Source organism: Falco naumanni, chromosome 4 (genome assembly GCF_017639655.2).
Source record: "Falco naumanni isolate bFalNau1 chromosome 4, bFalNau1.pat, whole genome shotgun sequence".
Lineage (NCBI taxonomy): Eukaryota > Metazoa > Chordata > Aves > Falconiformes > Falconidae > Falco > Falco naumanni.
The window spans coordinates 60,864,971-60,884,345 of NC_054057.1; the positions used below are offsets into that span (position 1 = coordinate 60,864,971).

Below are 19,375 nucleotides of genomic sequence, written 5' to 3' on the forward strand. Positions count from 1 at the left end.
TCTGTAGTTGACTGCATCAACCAGCATCACTAGTGAGCCACCTGCAATACAACAGATCACGTGACAGGACTCATGGTATGAGAAAACCCTAAAATCGAGCAACTATGTCCCAGCTGCCCCCTGAATCTGTCCTCGATACCAAATTTCCCTCTGGAAGCAAGTGAGGCAGGAACCAGAGAGGACAGCACACCCTGGGAGACCACCAGCCCAGAGCCTGTGGCCCAGGCCCTCAGCGTGGGATGGATCACCCCATATCCACAGCCACTCCGTGGCATCTGTACCTCCAGCTGCTCATCTGCTGGATCCAGGCAGTGCTACACAAAGGCATCAGGACCATCTTTGCATGTTCTTGCTTAGGAAAGGGGGGGAAAAAAGGCTCCTTACTTGCCATGCGGCTTTCCCCATTGCCACTCGCCCTCGTAGGACGCGCTCTTGAACCTGCCCTCCAGCCTGAAGACGTAGGTGAAGAAGCGGCAGGACGGGGGCTTGCTGCCTTCACCAGTCTCACCCCACAATGGGAAATCCCGCTTCCCATTCAGTGCCTGGCGGACAGCCTGGTTCAGCTTCCACTCCCAAACAGCCTGGGGGCAGAAGAAGAGCAGTGCTGGACTACCGAGTGAAGAAAGTGTAATAGCTCCCAACAGGAGCTACTTCAGGAGAAGCAGCAAGAAGCTGGTGGGTTCCCATCAGTTCTGAGCCATTCAGCTGGCTGGGCTGGTGAGTTGTGGCCCATCTACAGCATCAAGAGCAGGTGTTACCTTGGGTCCTGCAAGCTGGATATGGCACCAATGCACAATGTTTCCACGTCATTTAAGCCTGACTCTCACCACCACTAATTGGCCTTGGCACAGGACCATGGTGATGGGACTGTGTTGCCAAGCTCTGCAGCACGCACTGCTGTCCAGGGCAAACCCACGTCCAGCATTTGGATGTTTTTCACTTACCATCAACTGTTCAAGCCACCTCTGGCCAACAGCTAATAGAATATTGGCTTGACAGTGGAGAGATTAAAAAAAAAAAAACAAAAAACAACAAACCCCATACTGCTTATTATTCTGCTTTAAATAATAAAAAAATAGCAAAAATCACAGCAGAAAGGCCTCAGCAGCATTTCAGCAGGTGCGGAGCCCACTAATCTGTCTTCTGATCTGGAAGCTGAAATCCTGATGCTTAGTGGCATTTCAGCTTCCACTCAGCACTCAACGTTTTACCCCCATCGCAGAGCTGCCACCCCCTCTGTGCCGGTCCCCTATTTCAAAACTGGGTAACCAGGATTTCAGGCAGAACAGAAACACCCTGCCCACTGCTAACCTTCATCTGCGGGTCTTTGGCAGAGAGAAGGAACGTTTCTTCTGGGGTTATAATGCGGAGTCCATACCTGTGAAGCAGAAGGCATTATAGAGACTATGAAAAACACATTTCTCAGTCAAACAGCAGCTCCTGCTCTTCCCATTCCTTTTCAGAAGCTAGTGGTGCTTTTGCAGTCAGTTTTATCTTCTCAAGAGGGACTCAGCTCATCTTTGTTCTCAAGGTCTGGAGGCAAAACCATTTTATTATTGCTGATATATCAAAATCGATCAAAAGCAAGCGATGCCTATCCAAGCTACTGTGATCCCAGCTGGGCAGTGCTGCAATTACCCATAGCCCAGAACCAATCCCACTGTGTGGAAAAGATGGGACAAAGTTTTGAATCATTTTCTCAGTTCTGCAATCAAGTTGTACAATTATTTTTTTTTTACCTCCAAGTGGAAATTTTTCACTTACAGTCCTGGAGCTGACTTCTCCCTGCAGTTCTCATCTACCCACACAAGCTTCAGATCAAAGCTCTGAAAGCTGTTTCCCTGGAATAAAAGGGAGAAGATGTTCCTGTTATTGGTGTAAACATCACACGTTGCCCCCACTTAGTCAATGCATTGAACAGCAGAGCAAGACTTGCAGCACTGTAAATTCCCTCTTTTATGGTCCACACGTCTGTCCCACACTACAATGACAGACCTTGAAGACTGAAGAAACGCAGGAGAAGGAAGAAAGTTCTTAGCGTAATGCTTACAGTTGGTATATATAATGCCATAATGCCATAGCTACAACCAACAGAAACAGACCTTCTTAGACAGCACTTGTCTCTGCAAGAGTTTCTTCCCCATTACATGACAAACTCCCAAAGCATCCCTGGCACCCAGTATGCCGTAATCTTGCTTGTGATCTATCTAGGGTTTGGACTCCAGGCAGCCAATCGCAGCCCACAAGCACAAAATGTAAAGAGTGGCTATTTTGACCTAGCACACCAAACAGAAGAAACTAAAACAGTTGAAATACCCGGTAAGACTGCATTTAATATTATATCTCCCTTCCATGTCTAAAGTCCAGATGCCCACATTACAGAGCTGCTGTCTGTAAGGATGTAGTCGGCCAAGTGTAGGTACTAGCACTGTGAAGTTCACCGTGAGTTAATCAGCGATGTATCTAAACAGATTTGGGGGAACAGGGAAGGGTGGAAAGTTCAGATTTCCAGCACCAGAGCTCTCATCAGCAGAGCCCTGCTAGCTGCCTAAGCTAACCAGTTCAATCCCAGACCAGTTATATCTCCCCAAGCCTCAGTAACAGTCATAGCAGCAGATGAGACATGGTGGGAACTGTTGACCAGAGCTGTCTACCATGTAGATATCTCCATGTAAGCTAGTCGCTCTGTGCTTTCAGCCTAGACAATGGAGTCAAGGACATGATTCAACTTATCCTAATTTTGGCACCTAAAATAGGTCAGATAAACCACACCCAGGCAGCGCATGTCTCTCTCCCCTGACTACAAAGGGAGCCTGGGGGCACTTGCTCACAGCCAAATCACTACAGTGCTAAGAAACCTATAATGTAAAGTCGGGTGAGACAATCACCACCCTATTTCCTCGGGCCAAGACCCTGCAAGATGACTAGGAGTGCCCAGCATTATCGCAAAGGCTCATGTTTGGAAGAGCCCGTGAGATGGATCGGCTCATGAAGCAGCCGTGTGTTTGGACACCCGAGGGGCTGGCACAAGACTAAAGAGCAAGCAGAGAGAGGTGCATATGAAGAGAGCCCTGCTGCCCTGCTTGGTTACAGGTGCTGTCAGTCAGAGCAAGCCAAGCTGGACATAGTTAACATGGTGCAGAACAGCTTTGAACACACATTATTCACCCAGCTATCCACGGCTGTAGACACTCCCTGTCTGCCCTGCACCCAGGCCCCAAATCCCTGAAATAGCCCCAAGAACACCTGCAACTTCTGCTCCCGTGCCATTAGCAGAATCAACCACAAAAAATCATATTTAGCCCTATGCACGAGTGCTTACAGTATAATAACTTTGACCCAACAGGCTCCCTTTGAATAAGCAAGGATGGAAATCGATAGATTCATATGCAGGCATGAGCCTGGGTAACTAGAAGGTGCCTGTGGTGGCTGGCTAGCACACATTTACTGGGGAAAAAGCTGTGTGGATGCTCTTCTTTTCTTTCTTCATTTGGCCTTCTTTTATTCTCCGGTGCAAACCACAGGTGCATGGATCTGAGCCAAGCTTTTGCCAACAGCCACAGTCTGCTACATTTTCAGTTTCAAAGGAAACTGAATTTTACTGTTGTTTATCTGCGCTGCCCCTCCAGTCCCCCGGAAAGCCTGCAGACATACCTGAATTAGCACAAGGACATCGTCAAAGAGCAAGATCCGGTCAGATCGATTCATGCTGGAAGAGACAGGAAGATTTTTGCTATCTTCCAGCAGCCTCCTCTCAGGGACACAGAGCATATCCTGCAGAGGGAACAACAGAAGTCAAGATGGAGGGTCAGGAGCATCAGGAAACATCAGGATTTGGGAGAGGGCACACCACTGAAGCCAACAGCTCCTGCAGAGACCATCTGACTCGTGGCACAAAATGACAGTGACAGCAGAGCTGGACACAGCACTCTAAAGCACCCAGTGACCATAGGGTTTCTTCAAGGCTTCCACTTGCCCTTCTTGATCTTTGTTAGATTTCCTCCATGGGTAAGTAGAAGTGTAAGATCTCCAAAAGAGCTCCCCATCAAACCACTTTCTACATCCGTGACTCACCGTGAATTTGTAGCCCAAGGATTTCCATAAGGACTTGGTAAAACAAGCTTCATCCAGGACTTGGCTGATGAAAGATTCCAGCTTCGCATATTCCTTGATGGCACTGGTAACCACGTCCTTTACAGAGCTCTGACAGAAGAAAACAGGGCTTGAGCTTCGGATGGCTGTGCAGGACATCTACTCTCTGGGCTACAGCTGCAGGAAAACCTCAGCAGCTCTGAATCTAAAGGGCTAAGAGAGCTAAACCCCAACCCCCTTTGCAAGGGAAGCATCCCAAATCCAGCATCATCTCTGCCACCAGCAGAAGTAGGAAACCTTAGGCCAGTTACCTGACCCACTGCAGCTACTTTGTGTGATGTGCAGCTCGTACTGCGCTGGAGTGGCCGATGGTCATTGCTTTGAGACCTTCAGGCGGGCTGTACCCCACTGGTGCTGGTTACCACCACTCCAGCTGTCCACTGGAAAACTTTTTCCTTCCAGCCTGCTTTGGATTCACTGATACCACCACAAAGCCCCACAAACCCTGCATAAGGTGTTAGCACAAAGCAGTCAAGTAACACCACATAAAGCTTCCTACCTCTTTGAGAACCTCATTCAGCTTGGTAAGGAGCAGTATATATTGCTCGATATGGTCTCGGATAGGTTTGTGAAGGACAGTGTATAAGGCCAGTGACATGGAGGTCTCGGAGGTGAAGTCTGTGAGGAATTGTTTCAGCACTGTCTTATGGTGCTTCCAGGCTTCACTGCAAAACAATTAATTAGGACAAAGGTTCTTTAATTGGTTTTGCTGCAAATTGCCTTCCAAGCTTTATAAGCTACCGCACTCACAGAGAAGGTATAGAAAGACTTGAAAGACCAGGAGATAACATAGCACAAATATATTTGCACGCAAACTAGGCAATGAGGCAAACACGAGCTCGATCCATCCCGCCTCCAGCCCAGTGGTCTTTCCAAGCAGGGACCCCAGAATACGGCACGACATCCAGCATGGTTTGCGGCCCAGGAGGGTGACTCGGATAAAGCGGCTGTGACTCTGCTCACATCTAGTGCTCATGTCCTCGTTTGCTGTTTCCACGCGACTCTGACTGCACATGGGACCAGCAGTGGAAATTTCCTGCCACATCGCCACATCATCCTTCCTCAGGTCCCACCCCCTACCTGAACCCCTGAATTTCAAGTTTACAGGCATCCTCTCCTACAAAAAGGGTTGTGCATGGCTAGAAAGAGATGGAGAGAGATCTGTAATGGAAACCTTTCACCAGCTGCTGCCGTGGTCTCAGAAGATGGCAGGAGCAGCCAGCACGACCAGTTCAGAGGAGAGGCAGCTGGAACCTAGATCACTGCAAGGTGCGGTGCTCAGTGCTGCTCACTCTGGTTTAGTTTCTTATGCCACACAACATCCCTGGGTTCCTACCACCCCCTTCAATAAGCATCTTTCACCCCACTGACCTTTTGCTCTTTGTGGCGTGTTCAAAGCCGTGGACTACAACGTAGTTTGCAAAAGTGACAAAATACCTGTTGGCAAGAAAAAAAAAAACAAAAACCCAAAGAACAACAAACAACACAGGTCACCACAAGCTGAGTTAGAGATGCACATTCGCTATGAGGTTTAAGTGATAAAGGGAAGAAGCTCATTTGAAAACTTCATGTCGAGTCCACTTTTCCAAGTGGGCTGTAGCTACTGTACTTCTCCCCTGGCTCACTCCCCTTCTGTCCCCTTTCCCAGCTCCTTGGTTTAACTGCCATGTTGAGTTTTGCACTGGTATCACTATGGGAAGTTTAAATCATCCTGGCATTTAGCATAAGCAGAAACAACCTTGTGCAACCGTCCTGGAAAGCAAATCTACAGTGTCGGAGCTTAAGGTATCAGCATCGGAGGTATGAATTTCTGCTGGCTGAAGTGAAAGTATCAGGTCTGTATTACTGATGGTAAATTCAAGTCAAGGTTACACACCAATGTATCTCAGCTCACACTAGAGGGAGATCAAGGCGTATTTTGTCAGCAAATACCACTCTTCCTTCCAGTAGTGTTTTCCGATACCATGTATAAAGTCCAGGCTCACTACAATTTATTCCATCTTTCAGGGACATGTATTTACTGCTGATTTTCACGTCCCTGGACAGTGGCTTTGCTTCCTCCTACAGCACTCCAATAAGCCTGAGACACTGTACAGAGGACTGCACAGAGAGAGTCAGCACAAGTAGGTAGGAACCAGCATTTATATTATTTTTTTTTTTTTTTTTGCATGACACCAGCAAAAACAGGTTTTAATTTCATGAGGGGAAATTAGATCTTAAGATATGTATCTCCTTTGTACCATCTGAAACCTCAGCACAAGTTTTCATCTTTTGTATGCCTTTTTAATGCAAACTGGTTTTAATTCACTGAATCAGTTCCCAAATGAACAGCACGCACTGCTCCAAACCCCGTTCACATACAGACAAAGTCTGTTGTGCACTGCTTTTTAAAATGATGCTGCCCAAGTAAAACCAAAACAAAGAGCAGTCCTTCCTTCCTCCCTCCACATGCATAAAAACCACCAAAACCAAGACTGGATGAAGAGCAATGTTGAGGAGACAGCCCATCTCCTATTCCTGTACGGGTGCCAAGCTGCGCAGGCGGCACCAGCCCATCTGGCAAAAGCTTGGCCACATTTATGACCCACGTAATAAATGAAGGATTGAACGCTGTCTGATCTTTATGTCATCTCAGATGCCCGTGAACCATTTTTCATGCTAGGACATCAACACACAGGTTACACATGCTACAGTGCTTTAGGTAAACATTTTATTTTGCCTTGCAGACAGATGGGGAGCAGATGTAATTCATTATAGAAACAGCAATAGGGCAGTATGTTTTTCACCTCACACTACATCCATCACTTGCTATCATATCCCTTGCCAAAAGCACAAAAATGTGGCACAAACACATAACATGAACTGTGCCTAGTGACGACATCTCTCCTCATCCCTAGGAGTCCTTTAAACCTGCTTGTGCACACCTTTCTGTTACTGATGACAGCTCAAGCTTCACTCTCATGAATTACCCAGGCACAAACTCTACACCTGGCCTCTTTCCATTTTCAAGATGCATTTAAAAAAATGTATTTGCAAGAAAAAATCCTGCCTCTTACAAGCGTGCTTGCAGCTACAACAAAAGCTGCTTACCATGCTGCCTGCACAGAGGCTATATTCTGTAGCACTTCCCTGACCTAACCACTGAGGACTAGTGGGCAGGACTGAACAAATTAATTGCACCAACCTACCAGTTAATAAATTTAGTCCCTTACGCTGCTCCAAAATGCTACTGTACTTACTGGATGTAGAGGTTCAGAAACAGGTCTCCTTTCCAGACAGTGTAAATGTCCTGGATGCAGAATGACTCGGAGGTGCTGCATTTTTGTTTCAGTCTCCGGTAATTTTCTTCTGTCAGGTCCCAGAGAGCTTGAAATCGGTCATTCAAGAGCAGGAAGAGCTTAAAGTTCTCCTTTCCTTTCTGGTCACTAGGCTCTTTGAGGAAAAGGTGGGGGGAAAAGGCCATCAGAGAGCCTGGACTCCAAGAAATCTTGTAGTAAACATTGCCTGTCTATAACACCCAGCCCAATTTTTCAGTGTAAAGCACACATATTCTTACAGGAAAACTATGCCAGGGTGGAAGGAGATGATGGTTGTTTAGGATTGTGTCCCTGTGAGCAACTGCATGAACTACGGCTTCATCCTCCCCATTCCCGCAGGACGTGGTCGGGTCAGCCTGCCAGGCTCAGCCCCAGCTCAGGCACAAGCATCAGCAGAAAATTTTCTGCCCCTGACCCGAAGGGCTGTCCCTGGTCTCCTTGGAGGCTAGACCAGAAAGGCGGTGACAGGAAAGGAAACCACCCCATGGGCCTAATCCAGTCACACAACTTTTAGCCAGACAGGCTTGTGAATATTTATGTGGATTTGTTGTTTCAGTGGAGCTGCTCTGATTTGCTGCCAGCTCAGAACCTGCACCCACAAGTTTTACTTTCAGAGATGGGCATGACCATCGGCTGTGAGCAGGGAGGCAGGACGGGCATGGTTTAGGGGTTGCGTATGTGTGAGATACATTTTGGATTTCCACACACCATGATGGAAATCAGCCTCGGAGCAGGAGTACAGGCTGATACTGGTTAGTACCTCGATTAACCTCTAAAAACAACAGGAACCACAGTCCTAGGCTTGAATGAAAGGCCACAGGCATCCTTAAGAGTTCACTATCTTAAACGAAACATCTCTACATTCCACTTAGTCCAGCAAACCAGCCTCCAGCAAGTCCTCAGAGCTGTGGAGTTTCAGTTATAAATCCCTTCATAGGTGTGCCAGTGACTCAAGGCTAGAACCACAGACAAAAAAAGTAGTCGTCTTTGACCTACCTGCCTGGAGCAGAGGCTTGAGGATGAGAGCATCTATCCGTGCCAGGCATGCTGAGAAGGTTTCCTCCACTTGGAGCAGAGATGCAGTTACTTCGGCCGTGCACATGTCCTGGACACAACACAGAAGGCACACATAAACTCCCTTGCAAGAGTATCCATCAGCCAAGGCTTCAGTGCTCATGCAAACAATCAGCCTGTCCTGCTCTTGACAGCACACATGGGTAGAATTGCTGTCCCCAAAAAGCATTTTAAAGTGTTAGAAGAGGAAATAGAAACCCAATAGCTCAACATGAGCAGGTGTCACAGAAGGCCACCAAGACTATAACCCATTTTCATGATGCCCCAAATTGAAGATCTTCTCAGGTTGGCCACGACACCTCTTCCACACCACTGGAACTTCTTGATAGGTGTTAATTCTGCTTAGTGCCAGATTTGTTCTCCCAGGAGAAAATCCCTGAAGGCAGCAAAGGATGAAGCAGAGCATCTCTTTCTGTATCTCTCACCAGTTTTCTGCCTGGGTGCCTCGCTCTGCAACTCTTGACATTAAAAGCTATGGTATGGAGCTGCAGAGCCACGCCAGCCATGCCCGAACATCCAGCCCTCCAGAGGAACAGACGTCTGGCGTAGTCCTTTCTAAGCAGGACACTACACTGCTGGTTATATGTCACAACTGCTGCGTCAACCAGGGAAGCTTGCCTAAAATGGAAGTGGGAAATGCTTTAACAAAAAAAAAAAAGGCAAGGCAGCAAACCCATGTGAGCAAACTCCAGTAGCTTCCTCTGTCCCAGCCTCACCTCCCTAAAGAAATGTATCAGAGGAAATGGGCGCAGCCAGCTAACAGCATGTCATAAGAGACTGAGCTGGAAGAAGGCCAGGTGGTGAAGATACGATGGGCAGAGTCAGCCAATCTTACTAATGGAGATAAAAATACAAAACTAAGGTTCTTTTAACTTTGTGAAGCAAAACAGCAAACTCAAGGGACTGTATATGGTCTGTCCACGTGTATCCTTAGCCTGGCTGTAGGGCACGCTCAAAGCCTACGCTCATGATAGTAAGCAGACAAGGATGTGACGTCATGCTGTGAAAATTTACATTGCTAAAGTGGTGGCAGAGGCACTGGCATGGTTTTGATGTGTGCCAACTAGCGCCTCTCCCAGACAATCCTCGGATGTTATCCAGGGACCATTTGAAACAGGTAGCTTGCACATAGTCGTGCTATTTTGAGAGGTAAGGAGAAATTAGCTACGTATAGATTATACAATAGCCACTTGGCTATGAGGCTAGACCAAATTTATTTACTAATAGAGATAACTAGAGTCTTTGTGTTGCTTCCAGGAAGAGCTGAACCGGGGCTATCTGTGGGTGGCATACTCTAACATCCTGAACTTCTACCCTGATTGCAACAAACAATAGGCGAGAGGCATTCTCCTTGTTGAGATGCTGGGAAGTTAACACGTAGAAGCCAAACCTTACTTTATACTTCATGGGAAGAAATACCTTGAGCATCTCAGCATGGACTCCAAAAAGGTCACCCAGGTGGGGTGACTGAGTTAGGTGGGAACACCTCATTTTTAAGCTTCACACGTGGGTGGATTCCTTGCTAAGGACCACACTCTGCTTCAAAACTCACTTTCCAGGTCATCCTGGAGCCTGGGCTGGAACGGTGTCATAGAGCAAGAGACACTGCAGTTTGAATGGTTAGCTGGCCTGGTATTCAGTGGTTGTTCCGATCCAGACACAAGTGACTGCAGAGATGAATGAGAATGTTTTTTCCTTAGTAACCACCACCTCTTAAACGTCATTTGTCTGAGAAAATGGGAAGCATTAAAAAATTCATAATCTCGTTAGTTTGCCTTGTTTCGTATATCAAGGTCTGAATGACCATAAGGCTATGGGGTTTTTTGCAGGAACACTGGCAATTCATCCCAGAGGAAAGCTCTAGGCATGCGAACAGGTCAAAAAACTGGGATACAAATTCTTCCTGGCCCCTCCCAGTGAAGGCAACCGAGCCAAGAAAAAAGCAAAACAAAACAGCAGCCAGCCAGCTCTTACCCCAGAGCACCCAGAGGACGGGACAGATCTAAAAGTTTATTTTTTGCTACCACCTAATCCCCTGTCTTGTAGACACAAAGATAAAGTTGGTTCTCACAGCTCCTAGAGAGCACTCAAGCTTGTTAGAAATATCTAAGCATAATTAGCTTGCTTAATCAGGGAGTGAGATCAGGCTGGATGTGTGAAAGCATTTCATTTTCAAATGTTTCAGCAGACCAGCAGGTAGTCAGTGGGGTTGTGCCAGGCTTGCTCAGTAACAGTCTGGTAGATTTAATTTATTTATATTTTTTAAGCCCGACTGTTTTGTCTGATTTGGGGGCTAAGAGGGAAGACAATTCCATCATTGTAGATGTCTCTGATATGAGAGGATGTCTCCACCTGGTCCTTACTTAATTCTGCAAGAAAATGTTCTGTCCTTTGCAAAACAAAACCCATGGGTGGTAGACTCAGAAAGTCTTCCCCAAAGTCTTCTCTTATCAAAAAAAACAGAGAAGCAACCCATTCATTACATACAGATGGCTTAATTTAAACTAAATGACTCAAACCAAGGGTGCAGATACCTATAGCTTTGCTCCACAGGACCACAACAGTCCATGAGCAGAGGCAGGAGGCTGAGGAGCTTCCTCAGGGCTGAAAAGCACATGTGCAACACCACAGGAACATCACTGTCCCAGCCTAAGTGTTAGTTGGTTACTTCTGTAACGGTCAGCTGGAAGAAGAACCATGTATGTCCAAGGTGGACCTACTGATCTGGATGTAGCATCGCCCCTTCCAACCACCATCTGGTCCCACATGCTGCCTCCTGCCCATCTGCAATCCTGGTTTTTTGAGGGTCTATTACTCATGAAGACATGAGCTCAGACCTTATGGGCATGACCCAAAGCATTCCCACGGTGCAGTATGTGGGTTGAGAAACCCTTGCAGTAGCAACACTGTACAGACACCCAAGCTAACTCTGCAAAAACCAGAAGTGTTTGGATACTCTTTTCCATTATGACATGACCAAGATTTAACACAGTGTTTTGATTTGGGTTTGGTGTTGTTTGGTGGGTTTTTTTTCTTTTTAGCAATGACATTCCTGCCCTTCCTGGGAAAATCTGTATTTTCTACTTCTAGCCTGAACATGACAGTCAGACATGGTTTGCCGAATGGGTGAGCAGCACCAGTCTGCTTTCAAAACAGCCCTTCTGGCACCACAAAAAGGCCCAAGTTGCCCCATCATATCACATCACAATCACATCAATCACATCACATCACATCACCCATTAAGGTAAACATGAGTTTCAGTCACCATTTCCAGGCTTTCCCCATCTGTTCTGCAAGAACAGCATTTGCACACTTATTCTAGCCCAGTCAGGCAAAGAAGGTTTGAAATCTGTCACCTACTGAACAAAATCAACACTGGCTCAGCCACAGAGGGCAAAGGAAACAAATCAGGACCATCCAAGGGCACACGGAGGTCACGTCATACATTCACATGTGTGAAAACTGAATGCAAACTGTAGTGCCGCTGGGTGACGGGACCATTGAGCAGAAACCCGGGGCTGTCACATGCTGTCTTCCCCTGGCTTGGACACAGCTTTCATATGACTCGGTGGTTTTGTAATTCTGTGTTTGCTCCATGAAGGGCAAGGCAGGCTTGAACCTGTTCACAAGGTTGTAGTCTGCTCTTCGTGCATGGCTTTGCTGCTGTGGAGTCAAGACCTTTGAAGATGGTGCACTCCTGATGGCCAGAATTGAAGAGATGCAGCTCCAAGGAAGAGTCCACTAGCTGCACACAGCGGGACAGCATCTGGTTTTATATGCAAAATCAGAAAGTCCATGGCCTTTGAGGATGGCCACGTCCACTGGCAAAACAAAACAGCCACCAGCCTGCTTCATGCTCCCATGAGAACAAGATCTCCCTAGGAGAACATTTTCCAAAGTATGAGACACGTGTTTATTCTCCTTAAATGAAAGCCGTACAGTACAGGTCCGTAAATACAGAAGGCACACATAACAGTATTCATGTAGAAACAGGAAAAAGACCTTGAGAAACAACTTCTGTAGGAGTCGCCGGATCTCTGTGGCTCATCAAGTTCCTGGCCTGTCTGCTGAGCATGGCAATGAGGGCAGAAATAGGGTGATGCAGCAGCTATACCAAACTGGGTGGTTGCTGGGCATCCGATAGATGGGAGCAGCCTGGGTCCTCTAGAGGAACATTCATCCTAATAGGGTCTGTCCAAAGCTGCTAAATGCACATTTCAGGAAGAAAATGCATGTCTGGAGGAGCTGCAACAGGTTGTTATACCCAGTTTCAGGAAATTGCTGGAAGTGTGGGTGGAACAGATAAGAAATCAAGCAACGAAACATGTTGGTGGAATACTGAGCCTCATTGCCTGCTTTGCATAGAGCCCCATTCTACTTCGGAGTCTGTAGCTCTGAGCCAACTGTTCCACCAGAAGAACATCTGGGAAGCCCCATACATTTCACATGTGACACGAAATTTCTCATGGAAACACATCTAGTCAATCTTACCAGTCCTGTTCATTAAGGAACAAACTGGACATCTACAGAAGGACTACTCATTTTCCAGCTTCCTCTTGTGAATCCCCCTCTGTGCTGAAGCTAAGGTCATCAGTCAACAACAGCACTTCTCAAATGGGAGAAACTTGTTATGAACCATGCCAGATTTAGGGCATTTTAATGCTAAACCAGGTGGGATGTAAATACCACAACCATGTCTGCTGTAACCCCTCCCCTGCTTAAACTCTTCTCTTTCCCTGCATCAGCCATCCTAAAGGGCACTGCAGCCCTTCCAATCTCACCCATCCTTGCAGTTCATAAGCTTTCTGCTACCGACTGCCTCAGCAATGGGGCCAGTCCATCATTTTGTCACATACAGTCCTCAAACAGGCCAGGCCTTGCCTTCCCTGCCCTACCCTTTGAGATGCCATCAAGTTATTGCTGCCACGCAGCTGAAAAGGCACCTTGCTACTACAGCCCGTGTCAAGTGGGTACATTGTCTTCACAGAGGCAGGGATAAAGGTGCTTTAACTCAAGCTCTCGTACAGACGTAATAAAAGCATTCCAAAGTGAAGCCAAGAGGTACTACAGATACTTCTCTGCCAGGGTAAACCTGAAACTTTTCTTCAGATACTGCTTTTCACTGTCGAGGTCACTTTCTCTCCTGCTGGTAATGGAGTTGCTCCTAACTACAGCATCTAAAATCATCTAAGAATACAATAAAGAGCGTGGGCACCTACACTTGGACTGGTAAATGCCCCTCTACTTTGCAGCAGGATGTAGCCTAAAACATTTTAAATTTAAAACTCTTTTCTTGCCAGGTTGTCTTCCAGATGCCCACCGCTCCTGCCTTGCACTGTGTCTCTCCCCAAGCAGTTTGTATAGTATAGCTCTATTTTTTATATTTAATATTTTTATATACATATTTATATTTATATAAAATGTATATTTAAGTATTTTTTATATTTTTATATATTTCTATTTTTTATAGAGCTATTCGTATAGCTCTAAAGGATGCATGTTAAAGGCCAGAATAATATACAGCTCTGCACAAAACCTGCCAGTGGGGAGCTTCTCCCTTGGAAATTAGCAGATAAAATTATTAAAAGTTTACTGTTAGACAGTCAATGCAGGCCAGCAGTTCGCAGCGTGTAAAGTAACAGAAAAATCCTGTGACCTTAAACCAGAATGAACACAAACCAAACTATCAGTTTTCTCCCCTTAGTAAGCTCAACATCTGTATAATCATGATTAATATGATCAAAAATAGGTATTTGTGGGGGGTTTTTTTTGGGGGGGCGTGGGGGGGTGGTGGTGTGGGGTGTGTGTGTGGGGGTGGATTAGCATTAAAAGTTGGTCTTAAGCAGGGCAAGGGGAGAGGAAAGATTTGTTTGAGCTTGCACTACGGACCCTAGCTTTCACCAGATTACTTTTTAACCTGGGTCCGTTCCCCAGCATAGTTTAATGTACCATCACACACATACCCATGAGCAGGGTGAGACCTCCTCACTCAATCCGTGGTGTCAGCTCAGAGTTTGCAGACTCAGGAGCTCCTTAAGGCCATGAGGACAATCTCTGGTGGCCAATGCTGAGATGTTTGTTCCTTTCTGTCCCAACCTTTTCTGCTTTTCTCTAGGGGCTACGTATCCTCATGCATCCTAATTGTGTTTCTAATCGACATCCCTCCTCACGTGTCACGGTCCAGCTGAGTCTGCATTCAGGCTGGCACAAAGACCATTCTGTCATGTGGAAAAACAATTCCAGACTTTGTTTAACCAGCACCAACACACTGGAGCAAATTCTCCCGTTCTGACTCTGCTCTTGCCAAGCCTCAGATGGTCATGACTCGGGATAAATTAGCGTTCAACTTACTGGAGCCACCTCATGAGCAGACAGAAACACACAATGTGTCAGTTGAGAGGTAATTGGGGATAAACAGGGTAGAAAGACAATGAAACCCCAAATCGCAAGACAGCCCTTAGCAGCATAAAAAGGAAGATGAGAAGAACGGAGGTAGCAGTTACTCGGATTAGACTTTAACAAGGGGTACAGAGAGTGTGCCAGTGCTAGCCACGTGACGAAATTAGGCAGGGTCTGGTGCAACATTTTCTTTACCAGGAGAAATTGCTGTGCAGGACAGGAACAAAAGTAGGTGGGCACAATTTAAAAAACACAAGAAAATCAACAGACCCATCAAGTTTCCCATCCTAAGCGCAAGACCCTCAGGCTTTCCATCAGTCCGGGTTCACGCACAGACCAAGGCCACACAGCAAACACTTGGGGCACAGCACAGCCGCCCCTACCTCCAGCAGTGGGGCCAACTCAGGACAAGCAGCAGGACATTTAACCTCACTACATCTAATTAAGCCATGGAAGTCTCTGCCACAAGAGCCTGTCGTTGCTATGAGACTCCTATACATGTGTTCAAAGGCAGCTGGGTGAGTTCATGGAGGAAAAATGAATTAAAAGCTAATAAAAACAAAGGCATCAACTCTAGCTCAGGAACTCCCTGAGGAGACAAGAAGCACATATGGAGGAAGTATTACTACAGCCCTTTTGTGCTGTTCTTCTTCAAGCACGTTCTTCTGCATTATGGGAGCTGAGACAGCCTGCCTTGGTATTGCTGATTTTATGTGTCACTCATCAAATTGTTTGTCGGTCACCTGCCTGGCAGGACCTCCAGCAGTGAATGAAAAGACAGTGCAAGGCTGTCAAAATGTAGACCATGTTAATAGCTCAGCAAGTTTAGAGTAGCAGTGTGTGGCCAGGAGCTTGTGAAGGGTCAAACAAGCATTCAGTACTCTTCAGAAAGCACTGAAGCTGCCTAATTGATTTTTCAGCCCAAGAAGAACTCCTCCCCCCCCCTCCCAGACTTTTGTCTTTCTCCACCTTTAACATGGAAAAACACAAAACTATTGTGGGGGGTGGGGTGTTTTTCTCTTTTTTTTTTTTGCGAAAACAGGAAATGCAAAAGCTTTACACAAACCTTATCTGACCCAGATTTTTTTCTTTCCTTCCCAAACCCAAATTGGAAGCTCATGTCCTTTCCTTAGGAAGTTCACTCTTGAGCCCAATAAAAACAACCATAAACCTCTAGATGACTTCAAAAGGACAAGATCCACCTGCTCCCTCTGGGTATCTGAAGACTGAACTACCCACCCCAGACACCTTTTGTAACCAAAAAGAAGCACATGAGAAGCTCAATTTAATCTAGCCTTTACTTGTTGACAACTAAGACTAGAGAAGATCACTCTCACCACAATTAAGGATAACATTCAGCCTTTGTAAACAGCAAGGCAAGTACAATAAGGCTGATGGGTGAGATGATGTTTACTTGCTATTTAATCCCCCATGGCCTTGTAGCTCCCCATTATCATTAGTGTTATCACTTACAAGGAGCTTATGCATGCAGAAACATAACTATTTTGACCCTGCAACTCATATATGCAACACAAAATGACTTGGGGTTACTGGATGAAAGTCCAAGTCAAAGCTGAAACAATGACAAGCAGCAAAGGAAAGGAGATTATGAGAAGAGGACTCAATAATTCTGCACTGGAGTGGAAATACAGGAAAGACAGATGATAACAGCTAGGGACAATTTTGTTGCGCAGCTCTGGTAGCACTTTTAGGAGCAGAAGCTCCTCTCCCTTGACCTCATACTCCTACCATGTCTACTCTGCTTTTCTGTTACAAATGGGATATCAGCATGGCCTCAAAAAGCAAGAAAAATGACAGAGTGATAGACATCTGGGCTTTAGAACACATGTTGCCATCTACATCAAAGTAGTTTTGAGACAAACCCTGAGTATCACAGTCTAATTGCAGCCTGGAAACCATCCCAGAGGCACAAACACAATCAGAGGAGTGTCCCTCAGGAGATGGGAGAGCTGGCAGCAGGACTGCTTCACAGATGAGGTGGAGTTCAATGTACAGTAACGTCATCTCCCCAAACCATCCTCTCCAGTCAACACCTCCAAAACTTGAGTAGAACCAGAGGGTATTTCACTTCCTTCGTGCTTAAAGACCGAAAATCGTCATGTGATGATCACCACTTTTGAGATGGCTACCTCCACTACATAGTCGCAAGGGAAGCTCTGGATCCATCCTCTACCTGTCCTGATTTTTGGCATCACCTCTTGCCTCTCCTCCCACCTCACCCAGAGGTTTGCTTATGCTAGAGGCAATGTCCAAAAGGTAATGACATGTCACTACAAAACTCCACTTACAAAACCTCACAGATCTGCCCTACCAAGTGACCCATGCAAGGCCTAGGCACTTCACAGCATCCCAGATACCTGCCAGAAGCAGGGCAGGGCTGAGATCTGTACAAAGGAACAGGAATGGAGACAAGGAGAAGTAAAAAAAAAAAAAAAAAAAATGGCGGGGGGGGGGAGTGGGGGGCAGGGAACCCAAACAAACAAACCCAGACCTGCTTGGATTACTTTCATCCCTGCCCCAAGCCTTTCTCCCCTTTCTGTTTGGGTCCCTTAAACTCACTCATGTCCAGGAACATTAACAGCCCTGAATGAAGAGCTGCCAATTTTTTCCACCTTTCCATTCTAGTGCCCAAGGTCTTTACCAAGGGCTGAGTGTAGTCAGAAGCTTCGTTTCATCAAACCCTTCAGGTGCTCTTGGAGGACAAATTACAAGCCACTGAAGGCAGAACAGCCCTGCAAAGCATCACCAGTGCTTCCTAACCTCTGATCATCACTGCGAGACACCACAGTTCACTGAGGTGCTTTGAGTGCCAAAACCCAGTCTTTTGATGACCTGAAGAGCTGGTCAGAAGTTCTGTCAAAACTGTTTCACAAGAAAATTCCTGTTTGTTGAGCCCAAAGTACTTTGGATGTACCTTTTCAATTCAACAGGAATGTAAACAATACCAACCAGGTCATCCAGTGGTCCAGCCAGTCTGGCAGTAAGAATAAGAGCTGTTATTTAGAGAACAAACATAAGCTTGGCCACTTTCTGAGGTTTCATTCCTCTTGTATTCACTAACAACCAACTGTTGTGTTAGGGATCTCAGAAGATGTGACCCTACTCCTAGCATCTGCCTACAGACCTGTTGTCCCTGAATTTATCTTATCCCTCTGGAACTTGTGATTATTGTTTGCCTCCAACATGAATTACTAAATTGAAGGCTGGGCCTTGAGGCATAATTCTGCTTCATTTCCTTGCAGATCCTCAGTAATCTTGTCTTGGAGCTTGTTGGGAATTCAAGTCATTTCAGCAGCAGCAATGAGACTACTAAGTCCATGGAGCAGCTGCAAGGTCTAGGAAGATGCTTCCATGCCATAGGAAACTTTCACAGAGAGACACAGCTTTAGTTCAGGTCCAAATTAAACTAAGCTTAAGTTTAAAAACAAGCCCTCCTGTGAACTGCAGCTCCTCCTCTTCTGGCTCTAAACACCTAGTTTGCTACTTTTAAAAAAATCTTGAGTGTGCTCCTGTTCCCCTATAACTGGGCCTTTGACCCAAGACTTCACTTAACACCTGAGACACCTGCAAGCTTTTGACGGCTTCCCTCCCTTGCAGAAACCCAGGCGAGCTTATCAGCCACTCTTGCCTCGGCTAATTAGTTGGGTATTGGTTTCTTTACTCCACCAGGCAAGCTGTGCAACCCCAGCATGAATGCATGGTTTCCAGCCTTACTTCATCAGGCTTGTATTGTCAGGTGAGGCTGCCTGCTTGCCTGGCACGGGTGGAAAATCCCTCCCTCAAAACAGGAGCAAGCTCCAAGACACATGGGATCAGGCAGCTGCCAGCAGGAGAGGGACCACACATGCACACGCTTCTCCAGCATCCCTTTTTGGAAAACACAAGGTGAGAGCAAGCAAAGGATTTCATGCCTCAAATCCAGGAATTAAATACCTTAAAGACAACGTACCTTCTTTATGCAAAGCCAACATGTTGATTAGATAAAGCACAGGGGTTCTCACACGTGCATTTTACCCACCAGGAAAATGCACTCCACACCTTTGGTCACTTGCACAGGTAAAAATTCTACCTGTTTTCTCCCAAGCGCTCCCAAACTTTACCCGGCTTCAGGACTTTTACTCAACTCAACAGATCTCAACGGTCCGTTCAGACTGCTAAGGCTGATCTTACACCCCTCCTCTGGTACATGGCTAGCCATAAACCTGAGCCTCAGGATTAATGGGAAAACAACCAACCAAAGCACACCGATCATGAAACCCCAAAGTAACCAGCGTGCAGAGCAACGTACCTTGCATGAGGCAGCCAATTAAAATTCCCCCGTGGTAAATGCTATGGCAGCAGCTCCTCTGAGCTTCCGAGTGAGTCCTGAAATACTCAGTGCTCCCAGAGCCACCGCTCTCCCCTCCCACCTC

The 19,375-nt window shown here is 46.4% G+C and overlaps 1 protein-coding gene across 4 annotated transcripts in view; it reads right to left on the bottom strand.

Annotated features, from left to right (window-relative positions):
• The window catches only part of ALS2CL (ALS2 C-terminal like), a 48,533-nt gene that overhangs the window by 19,860 nt on the left and 9,298 nt on the right, over window positions 1–19,375 (bottom strand). Inside the window, exons 1-10 of one of the 4 annotated variants that reach the window (XM_040591027.1) lie at window positions 19,252–19,329; window positions 8,466–8,574; window positions 7,392–7,584; window positions 5,524–5,589; window positions 4,652–4,817; window positions 4,075–4,203; window positions 3,655–3,774; window positions 1,765–1,841; window positions 1,312–1,378; window positions 385–581 (exon numbers count right to left, since the gene is read on the bottom strand). In XM_040591027.1, coding sequence (XP_040446961.1) covers window positions 385–581; window positions 1,312–1,378; window positions 1,765–1,841; window positions 3,655–3,774; window positions 4,075–4,203; window positions 4,652–4,817; window positions 5,524–5,589; window positions 7,392–7,584; window positions 8,466–8,571 — 1,121 coding nt within the window. In that variant the 5' untranslated portion in view covers window positions 8,572–8,574; window positions 19,252–19,329. The other 3 variants (XM_040591025.1, XM_040591026.1, XM_040591024.1) reach the window with 3 other exon arrangements.